The sequence below is a fragment of the Aethalodelphis obliquidens genome, unplaced genomic scaffold, assembly GCF_003676395.1.
Source record: "Aethalodelphis obliquidens isolate GAN/ISIS:26980383/991018 unplaced genomic scaffold, ASM367639v1 scaffold11, whole genome shotgun sequence".
NCBI classification, from domain to species: Eukaryota; Metazoa; Chordata; class Mammalia; order Artiodactyla; family Delphinidae; genus Aethalodelphis; species Aethalodelphis obliquidens.
The window spans coordinates 19886879-19897687 of record NW_020837955.1 but is presented as its reverse complement, the minus strand read 5'-3'; the positions used below and the strand labels follow the sequence as shown (position 1 = coordinate 19897687).

General features: G+C 55.9%; 1 protein-coding gene across 2 annotated transcripts in view; it reads right to left on the bottom strand.

Annotated features, from left to right (window-relative positions):
- Nucleotides 1-708: 708 nt before the first annotated feature.
- Nucleotides 709-10809, bottom strand: part of TRIM8 (tripartite motif containing 8) — a 16366-nt gene continuing 6265 nt past the window's right edge. For both annotated transcript variants that reach the window (XM_027112449.1, XM_027112450.1), the window contains 5 exons: nucleotides 4777-4872; nucleotides 4206-4439; nucleotides 2905-2936; nucleotides 2655-2770; nucleotides 709-2301 (listed from right to left, as the gene is read on the bottom strand). In XM_027112449.1, the coding sequence (XP_026968250.1) occupies nucleotides 1694-2301; nucleotides 2655-2770; nucleotides 2905-2936; nucleotides 4206-4439; nucleotides 4777-4872 (1086 nt within the window). In that variant the 3' untranslated portion in view covers nucleotides 709-1693. The remainder of the gene's footprint in view (nucleotides 2302-2654; nucleotides 2771-2904; nucleotides 2937-4205; nucleotides 4440-4776; nucleotides 4873-10809) is intronic.

Below are 10809 nucleotides of genomic sequence, written 5' to 3'. Positions count from 1 at the left end.
AGTGATTCCAAGTCCAAGTAGGGCCCCAGGATTCAGCTCTTTTAACAAGCTCCCAAGCATGCTACTCTTTGAGCTCTGCCAAAGGGGATGAGGGTAGGATGTCTTTTTCACCTTGTTACCCTAGCACTGTGCCTCCCAGAGCACGGGGGATTTTCCTGCCTGCCCTCCCTCCATGCTCAGGGGCAGGGGCTAGAGCCCAAGTTACCAAAGGAAGCGTGGAGCTGAGTGACCCTCCCCGCTCCCCTCCCCCAATGGGGGCCAAGGCTCAGTTAGACTAAATTCCAAGATAAGGTCTGCTCTACTTCTGTGCCCTTGGCCCTACACAGTGCCTGACGCTTAGCATGTGCTTAATAAATATTTGTGGACTGAAGGAGGTAAACTCTGCAAGACTCATAGAAAGGTATTTCTTCCTTTGTCTGTCCTTGCTAAGAGCATGTTGGCAGAAACTCAAAGAGATGCCGGGGCCCATGCGGCCGGGGGCTGGGCCTAGGAGGCCCTCAGCAAATATTTGCCAAATGAACCCAAGGCTGAGACCAGACGCAGTTAGTACCTGACGAACTGACGTTCACAGGCCTGGAACAGGCTAAACCCCGGAGAGAATCAAGGCAAGGAGGGCAGGGGCTTCCATCCCTAGAGGGGCCCCTCCCCACACCAACGCCTGAAGACCCCAGGCCTGGGGGAGTTAGGGGTAAGAGGCGAGGCAGGGAGTGGGACTGCGCCATTATGTTTATTAGAAGGTTGGATTTCGGTGTGTGCTCTAGACAGATTACAGAATAAATACCTGCGCCTTGAGAACAGGAAGTCCACGATTCATACAAAGTGCTCACTACAGGAAGTCGCTGTGTCAAAATCCAGGCAAGGACCCAACTCCGGGCAGCCCCTCCTCTCCCGCTGACCTCAACAAGGGCTGTGCTATGGTTTTTTATTTTATTATTTCTTTTATTTCTCTTTATTATTATTAATATTATTATTATTTGCTTTTGCTGTGGTCACTATCATTGGCAAGGTTCCTCTCCCCTTTCCTGGACATGGGGGTTCCTGTCTTTAAGATTCCATTCTGAGGCTGAAGGTGCCAAACGCTGCTTGAGAAGTGGCCTTTGAACTCCGTCTGGGAGGATGGTGAGAAGGAAGCAGGAGAAATCATTCTTGGTTTTAAAAAAAATTAAAAAAAAAAAAAAAGCCCCACAATCTACAGGTCTTTCCTTATTTAGTCAGTGATCAAACTGCCCAAAAGAAAAACAAGAGGAGAAGCAGGCCAGTGGACACTGGTCCCTCCTCCCAGGGCTGGCTGAGGAAAGTTGGAAACTGCCCCTACCCCCAAGGCTTTAGGGGAAGCTGAGGCTCCTTCCAGCCACGGGGGTGGGTAGGGGAAGGAGTGGAAGAAAAAAGGAGAGACAGAGAGAGAGAGAGAGCTCAGCGCCTTGAGGTAGACGCTTTCCCAACTCCAGAGCCACCTGCAGCCCCGGCCCAGGCCAGCTCCCACTGTCACCTCCGAGTCCAGGAGATTCGTGATTAAAAAAAAATCAAAACAAGCCCCAAACAAAACAAAATCCAAAAGGAAAAGACTTGGGGAAATGAAGGAGGAAGGGAGGGAGGACAGGAAGGTAGAAGGGCAGGTCTCTGGATGCGTCATTCCCGAGCCACTGGGGGCTGAGGCGGGGAGATTCCCCAGCGCCCCACCGCCCGCGTAGCGTTAGCTCGTCACGTAGTGTTTGGTGGACGGCTGCCCATACACCCTGTAGAAATCCTGGTGGCCAGGCTGCTGGGAGGCGTCGAGCCAGTCTCTGACCGCCAGGCTGGGAAGGGACTGGGGGACGGAAGGTGTGGGCGGGAGCGCATGTGAGTACTCCTGTGAGGGCACTGTCCAGGGGAAGTGGCCGGAGCGGGGGTAGGGCTGGTGGCCGCCATGGTTGGCCACGGAAGAACAGTAACAGTTGTCCACAGAACAGACGAGAATCTTGCGGCCCCCATACTGGGGGAGCATGGGCTGCTGGGCGGCGGAGCCATTGGGATACTGCGATGGGGGGAACACAGGACTTGAGTGCACTGGTTGGGCGCCGCCCGGCAGGGCCACCAAGTGCTGCGTGGAGCTGCAGGGGCCCAGGGGCTGCCCTGACTGGCCCTCGCCGCTGGCTGTGCTCGCTGCCCCATACTGGCTGCCCACGGGGCCCGACGACGTCTCTAGGAAACTGGCCTCAGGGAAGGCCGTCGAGTGCTTGCGCTTTTCCGCCCCAGAGCTGCTCACACCACAAGGGTACAGGGGGACGCTCTGCAGGAAGGGCACCGGTGTGCTGAAGGGGCCTGTGGAGAGTTTGGGCAAAAGTCGCTAAAGCCCCTGTCCCAGGCAACCCAGGCCTCCTCTCCCCCGGGGACATTTTCCATCTGTAGGACCAAGCACAATACATCATGCACCATCTTGATGCTCACTACTCCGTTAGCAGGCAGATACTATTATCTTTCCCATCTTACAGCTGAAGAAGCTGAGGCTCAGGGAGGTACTACGGCTTGCCCAAGGTCCCACAGCTAGAAGTAGCAAAGCAGGGATATGAGGAAAGGGCTATCTGACTAGGCCAGGCTGCCTGTCAGAAGGAAGGTTCTGGCATTTACCCCTGCCCAAAGGGTTCTCTCCCTTTGATTGAGGATCCCACCCTCACCTTCTAGCATCTTCCGTAGCTGCTTCTCCTTCTTGGCCACCTCGTTCAGGAAGAGCTTGGAGTTCAAGTGGCCGATCTTAGGGGGAGAAAGGCTGCTGCCTGTACAGGTCTGGGTCCTGGGGGCAGTGGACGGGGCATCTGCTGTGAGGAGGTATCACCGGTAAGCCCGCCCTACCTCCCCGCAGTGGGCCTCGCCCTTCCTGCCCTCCCCCACATGTGTTCCCCTGAGGGCTGGTGGCCATCTGCTCACCTGTCCATTAGGATTTTCACAGACTTGGTGTTCTAGAGGGAGAGAAAAGGGTTAGTCAGTGGGAAAGGCAGCATGAGAGAGGGGAAGATGGAAGCTGCCCCATCCTCTCTCTCCCCAGGCAGGGCTGACCTTCTGATTCTGGCCAGAGTGTGGCGGGGCAGGGGGTGGGGTGTCTCCATTCTCAGAAGATTGAGCGCTTGCTATGTGACAGACAACACTGTAAGTGCTTTCTATACATCTATCACCTTATCTAAACGACTACCCTAGGAGGAAGGTTCTGCAAGCACTCAATCTTTTACCCCAAAAAATCTTTGGGGCAAGATGTCTTTTGGAATTTGGAATTTTTTGGACTTTAGAAGGGAAATATGATGCCCGTATCATAATATGTGATTACAGCGTAGGACACTGTAATCTAACACATCAATGTTTCTGCAGCAATATGTTTTGTTGTTTTTTTTTTGGCCACGCCTCGTGGCATGTGGCATCTTAGTTCCCTGACCAGGGATCGAATCCCTCCCCTGCACTGGAAGAGTGGAGTCTTAACCGCTGGACTGCCAGGGAAGTCCCAGCAATATGTTTCAATATTTGTACCAAGTAAAGATCAATAAAGGCCATAAATTGTCAGCATCAGTTCAGGTCAGTTTTTGCTGTTAAATGAGCTGCTGGAACTTTTTTCTTTCAGTTTTCAGAGATTTCTAAAACTTTGGCATTGCGGGTAACAGATAATAGATCTGTATTATCAACCCCATTTTATAAGTGAGGGAGCTGAGGCCTAGGGAACATATATGACTTGCCCAAGGTCACAAAGCTAGAAGGAACAGGGTGGGAGGGTTTTGAATCCATGAAGGCTGGCTCCAAAGCCCTGTGAGCATACTGGTGGGGGGAACCAGTTGGGGAGCAAAGCATCACAGACTCCAATTTAGAAATGACCCTTGGGGCTTCCCTGATGATGCAGTGGTTAAGAATCTGCCTGCCAATGCAGGGGACACGGGTTCGAGCCCTGGCCCGGGAAGATCCCACATGCCGCAGAGCAACTAAGCCCGTGCACCACATCTACTAAGCCTGAGCTCTAGAGCCCGTAAGCCGCAACTACTGAAGCCCGCACACCTAGAGCTCATGCTCCACAACAAGAGAAGCCACCGCAATGAGAAGCCCACGCACCTCAATGAAGAGCAGCCCCCACTCGCCACAATTAGAGAAAGCCCGCGCACAGCAACGAAGACCCAAGGCACACACACACACACACAAAAATCTTAAAAATGCCCGTTGGGTCCCACCAGCCGGTCCCAGGCCCAGCCCACCTTCATGAAGCTGACGTCCTCCGTCTTGTCGAAGAGCAGCTGCAGGGAGCCCAGCAGCTTCTTGGCCTCCTGCATGCGCTCCCCGAGATGCAGCGCCTGCGCTGCGTTCTCGCTGCAGAACTTGGCCTGGGCCTTGTCCAGGACCTCCACCGTCTGCCGCAGATCCTCATCCAGCAGCTGGTGCAGCTTCTCGTATTGCAGCCGCACTTCCTCCTTCAGTTGGCTCACCTTCTCCTGCGGGCACCGGGGCAAGAGTGGGTGGGCAGGTAAGTACTGGGGACTTCAGGCTGCTGCTCCTGCCTGTCTCACATCCTGGATGGGGGAGTCTGGGACCCCAAAGCCCCAGGCTGCCCAGGGCTCCCAAAGGCAAAGTCTGACCTGCCAATCCCCCACTGGTAGCACAGGGCTCTGGACAGGTACCCTGGCACCAGTGGGGGGCTCATCCACTGACGGTTCATTGAATGACTGACCAAGGGATTCCGGCATAGAGCCGACCACACAACAGATCCTAGCCCAAGGCCCAGTACCCAAGCCGCCCCCCACCTCATACCATGGGCTTGGGCTTAGCTACCTCCACCAGGCGCTTGTCTGACTCGAGTTTGTACAGCTGGTCCTCAATGTCCTGCTCTCGCTCCTCCAGCCGGTCCTGCTGCTTCATCAGCATCTTCTGCAGAGACAGTTGGGGTAGGGGCATCAGAGGAATGGGTGAGCACCATCCTTACCTCTACAGAACAGACTCATCCTCTGGATCCTTATTCCCAGACAACCTAAAATTTCTGCCCCCCCAACCCCTTCTGGCTCCCATGCAATCCCAGGGGCCTGGTGACAACTGTCTGGCCAGCCTGTCCCCAGGACGAAAAAGCCTGGAATGCTTCCCACACATATCTAAACCATAAACTTTCTGAGGGCAGGGTCAGGCCTGCCTCTTTTGTAAGCACTTTTCCTGTATAGACTTACCTGATCATTCTAGTAATGCTATGAGATACATACTATTATTATCCTCATTTCAGAGAAGAGGAAACCAGAAAGGTTAAGTAATTCACCCAAAGTCACACAGCTAGTATCAGAGCTGGAATACAAACCTAAATGACCAGGTAGTAGGGTCTGTTCTTATCCAAGTCATGCTGCCTCTCTCTGGGGAGCACCATCTCAGAAATGATGCAGAGGGTCACACAACCTTCCCGGGTCTCACAGGCCCTCTGGCCCGGTCCAGAGATCTCACCTGACGTTTGCCTTACACTTGGGGGGCATAAAGCCAGCCAGCTGCCCCCTTGCTTGCTCTTGATGCTGAGAGCTAGGCCTCTGAAGTCCTTGCTAACTCCCTCAGCCCCTCAGTTGGACCTGGGTGGAAAGGAAACTCTGGCTTTCCTAAGACCCAAGGTCAGTCTGCTGGAAGGTTCAGAACAATGCTGCTCTTCTCAGCCCTTAATCTTCTGTCTCTACAAGCCCTCTCTTCCCAGACCTGCCTATCCCAGCTGTTTCAGCCGCCCTGTCATCCTCCCTTGCCAGATACACCTCTTCAAACAGGGTCTCTCTCCTGCCCAAGATCCCTCGATGACCCCTCCTTCCAAACTCTGTAGGCTTTCTTACCTACAACCTGACTCTCCCAGCCAGGTGGGCTGGTATCCTGTCCCTGACACTGCAAATCTGAACTCCACGCACCCAGCTGGTGTTTTTCTGCAGCCCACAGTGCCTTCTCCCCATCCCTTGTCTATCCTTCAAAGCCCAGCTTAAGGTCCTGCTCCTCTAGGAAACTTTCCATGGCCCCTGCTCGGAGTCTGTGCAGGACCCTCCCTGTCTTGGCCATACAAGGGGCTGTCACATTCTGCTCTCCCTCTGTAGCTGTGCTGTCCAATACAGTAGCCACTAGTCACATGTGGCTATTTCATTTTAAGTTAGTTAAAAATAAATTAAATTGAACATTAGTTCTTCTGTTGTACCAGCCTCATTTCAAGTGCTCAATAGCTACATGCAGCTAGTGGCTAATGTACTGGACACCACAAACACAAAACGTGACCATCTCACAGAAAGAGCTATAGGAAAACACTATTCTATAGTCTGACCAACTGTGGTCTAATCTCCAAACAAAACTCAAGACCTCTTGAAAACAGGGCTTTGCTGCTGCATTTTTCCACTTCCCTTCCTAGCCGGGACCCACAAAGGCCCCAGCACCCTACAGATGCATAATGTGTTTCCTGAATAAACCCATGGGTTTTGCACACAAAACAAGGTTTGCAGAGCAGATTGCACAGAACCTACCTCACAGCAAGTGTCCACTCAACAAGAAGTGGTTCTTTTTCTTCCTCTGTGTGGACCTCAAAGTGACCCTCAAGTTTGACCCATGACCCCCACTCCTGTCCACACTCAGCTGGCTTCCAAAAGACAAGCCACCACCAATCCCTTATTCCCCCAAACCCCTTTACATATGGGGAAACCAAGGCCAGCCAGGAGGGTTCAGCGACCCTGTTTTTTGTTGGTGGCTGCCCTAGAACCAGGGCCCTGGGGACAGGAGGACGCAGGGGGTGAGGCTCTCAGATTCTGAGCTGGGAAAGCCTGGGGCACCCCGCCCCCCGCAACAATTTGACCTTTCAGTGACCCAGGACAGTACCTTAAGAGACAGGAGATGTTGCCCTGCCCCCCACCCCCAGCCCAACATGCACATGGATCTGCTGCCAGCCTGAGAGTCAGAGCCTGTAGAGAAACACAGCTGGCTGGGCGCAGGAGCAGAGGTAGTCACACACCCTCCCTTCCTGTGAAACTGCCCCCAGTCACGTGAAAAGGGCAGGCGGCACCCCACAGTATGGCCCACCCACATGCATACAACTGCACGCACACACACAAGCACACGCCACCACCTGGGCCCTGAGATCCCCTCGGGCACACTGTCACACACACACAGCCCTGCACAGTGAAGGCTGGCCCTCCTGAAGGCCCCCGATGACTGAGGGAGGCCTGCCTGAAGGCAAGGTGGCCAGGGTACCACCAAAGGATATGAGACCTTTTCACCTCCCCTGTTACAACTGACCCTCCATTTTTTGCCTGCTGGCTGCCTCGTCCCCACACTCGGGAAGCAGTCCCTCCAACTTGGATGTATCTCAGGCTCCAGGCCACTCCTGCCTTCCCAGTGCCCAGGATATCCGAGAGCCCAGGCCCCAGCCACACACACACATCTGTGCACCACGGTCTCCTGGCCCAACTACTTTTCATGACCAAACCCACTGGTATCAGAGTAGAGGTGCACCTGTAGCTAAGTCCCAGACGAGGGGCAGAAGAGAGGCAGCCCCAGAAAGGATCTCAGCCCCACTTCCCTCAGAGGCCTGGAATGGGGCTGTTCACTCCCACCCTCTAGGCCCGTGGGAGGCCTCTGTCCCACTCCCCTGCAACCCGTTCAGGGAGTTCATGGCTGACCCCTCAGGGCACAGCCAAGGGAGGCACTTCTTGTCTTGTCCTGGGGAGTGGGGCTCAGCCCCTTGCGCCATCTAGGCTTTTCTCAGATCCTTTCCTGGCAGCACGGCCACGCTGGGACCCTGAGGTGTCTTCCCTTGGCTTCCAGGTCCAGGTCCTGGTTCCTGCCTGCCCAGAGCCCTCTGGGGTGGAGCCCAGTCCAGGTCTAGCAAAGGCAGTGGCCACACTGCCTAGCAGGTGGCTGGGTTTCATTGGCTCTCCCCCAGCTCAGAGGCCATCGGGCTTCTGTCTCCACTACAGAGGGAAGGGAAGGGCCAGGAATAGGAAGAAAACTGGCCAGGGAATGCCAGCCAGGGAGGGCTGGGCGGGGGGCCCACCATGGCCAGCTCACCCTTGCAGGAACGGTGATCCCTCGGGGCTAGGTGCTCTTAATCCTGCCACAGCCAACACCGGGGGGAAGCAGGGGGCGGGGGGACACTGCTACCTCAGGCACTGGAAAATCGGGGTGGTGGGGAGGAAGGGAAATATCCACTTGCTGCCCCTTTAGTACCCCTCACCTCGATTCCACCAATGAATGAATCAGGTTGCTGAGAAGCTGGGAGATGGGGAAGAGAGGAAGCAAAGACCCCTCCCCACTACCAGCAGCCTCCTTTCCATCCCAACCTCCCAGAACTACTGTGAGCTGAGGCTCCACTGCCCACCTGGGAAAAACCCACAGCTGAGAGATTTCCCAGCTTGATTCAGGGCAAGGCCTCTCGGTGTGGGGGAGGGCACCTTACAAACTGCTCCCAGCCCAGAGTGGGTCATCTGGATTGTGGCACACCTCAGGTGTGCAGGGACAGAGGGGAGACTAGAATGGTCTAGACTAGGAGCACTTGAGGGACCAGGCCTCCAGCAGGGGCAGGGGCAATTGGAGGCCCAGCCCCACGCTACACCTGCTGGCCCAGGTGGGACCTGCTTACTGCTGTCCCTGTCCTTCCCTAAGGACCTAAGGCCTTCCACGGTCTGCTCCTGGGTCTGTGAGGGCAAAAGCATCAGGAAGACTTGGGGGCACACCATTCCCACCCCTCCAGGACCCTCATATCTGTCGCCTAATGTTCTAGACTCTGCCTTGAGCTGCTCCTCCAAAGCCCCTCCCAGCCTGGGGAGGGGGGCAATCATGAGCCCCTCACATTCCTGCCCTGGGAAAGCCTCACTCACAGCCCTCTGGAGACTGACTGGCCAGGCCCAGCTGGCATTTTTGATGCCAGACTGGACTGGGCAGACGGGTAAGGCCATTGGGACTCTAGGCTGTATAAAAGTTAATAAATGATAATAAAAAAACCCTCAAGTCAACCTTGAAGAGAAGCAAAGTCAGGAGGAAGCAGGGCCCCAGGATCTGGGCCAGAGGCAGACCTCAAGTTTGTAGATGGGACCAGAGCTGGGACCAGCCGCCCCTGTGATGGGGTGGAGGCGGGAAGAGGGCGCTGGGCTGCTGGAGTACCTCTGCCTGCTGGGATCCCTGCCCAGATGACTCTCATGCCAGCTCCAGCTCTGGATGAAGCCCCCGCTCAGAGCTACCCCCTCCTAACCTCCTCCCCAGCTGCCAAAGCCGCCCCCCACTCTCCCACATAAGCCCTTGTCCCAGGAATACGTCAGCCTCCCCTCTCCCTGGGCCACAGCACTCCCTCCTGGTCTCAGCCTTAGTTGTCCCTTCCCATGCCTCAGCCCCTACCTGGGGCTACCATGTGGACCCCCAGGCTGCGGGCAATCACAGACCCAGAGAGAAGAGGCTACAGAGCAGGAACCAGGGACAAGGAGAAAGGCAGCACCTCGGAGGCAAGCCCCGGCAGACCCCAGAGAGGGTTTCCCAGCTGCAGAGTGGAATTAGCTTTTGCCATGCAGAGTGCACTGCTCTGGGGCAGCAGAACAAAGAGGCGAGAGAGAAAGCCCCCCTTTGTCTGTGTTTGAATGCCAGGCCAGCCGGGAAGGAAGGCTTTCCCAGAGCCAGGGATGAGGCCAGCCAAGCCTGCCTGCTCGGTCCAGGGCTGGGGCCCAAGCCGGGCTCCCCTTCTTCCTATGACCACCCCAAATGCCCACAACACAGCATCGCAGGATCCATCCAGGCTTCCACCTCCAAAGCCCACTACAGGCAACGAGCTCACCGAAGGTGAGTCTCCTCCCCTCCCCAACACCTCCACCAGGTGAGAAAGTCACACAAGACTCACACCCACCAACCAACCACCATCAGGCAGGAACACACTAGCGCTGTCAACGACAGATACGTGTGCACACTCAACTTCAACTCGCAGGTGAACGGCAAGCAGGGCACCCTCCTCTCGCTCACACACACACACACGTGCACGTCTTCCCGACCCCACAGCCACATACAAGACAACTCCGTAATTAAGTCAGTCACTCACATTGCACCTTCTCAGAGATACACACGTTGAGATACAAAAAAGTAGTCCCATGTGAGATGCACAACCAGACGCACTGGTTACACACGCGCACACACACACCTGCAGACAGACCTGGATGCACAGGCACCCGGAGCTGCAACACGCAGAGTCATCAGCAGGGCGTGCATGACAGGCGTCTGGTCTGCCTGTGTCAGCAGGATCCTGGGGTGGAGGTGGGGGGCTGGGCCTCCGCCTCAGGCTCCTCTGCCCAGGGCCAGGGAGGAAGGCCAAGTCAGGCCCCCTCTTCCTGATCCTTCAAGATGGTCAAGGAAGGAGCAGCCACTTGACCCTCCCACCTCCCACCCCACCTGAGACCTCAGGATTATGGTCGGGGGCAGCGGAGAGCAGTGGGGTCCGTACCGCCTGAGCCAGGCTGCAGCCACAGCCCGGCTATAGCTGGGCCAGGGCGGCCCTCACTCCCAGAGCCCACCCGGAGACAGACACGTGGGGTGGAGACCTAGGATCCCCTCCAGGGTCCCAGGGCAGCCCCTCCGGCCATGGACAATGTGAGCAGGATGACCTCACCCCCAGCAGCTGCAAACCCCAAACTGGCCCAAGAAGTGGGATCCTGTCCCCAGAGAACATCTCCTCTCAACTCTAAACCTTCGAGAATGCAAGGAACAGGGTCCTGCGCACATTTCCAACCTGAATGCAAGGAACAGGGTCCTGCGCACATTTCCAACCTGTCTGGGGTACTAGGAATGACACAGAGGCACAACTATGACCTGAACGAACACACACACACACACACACACACA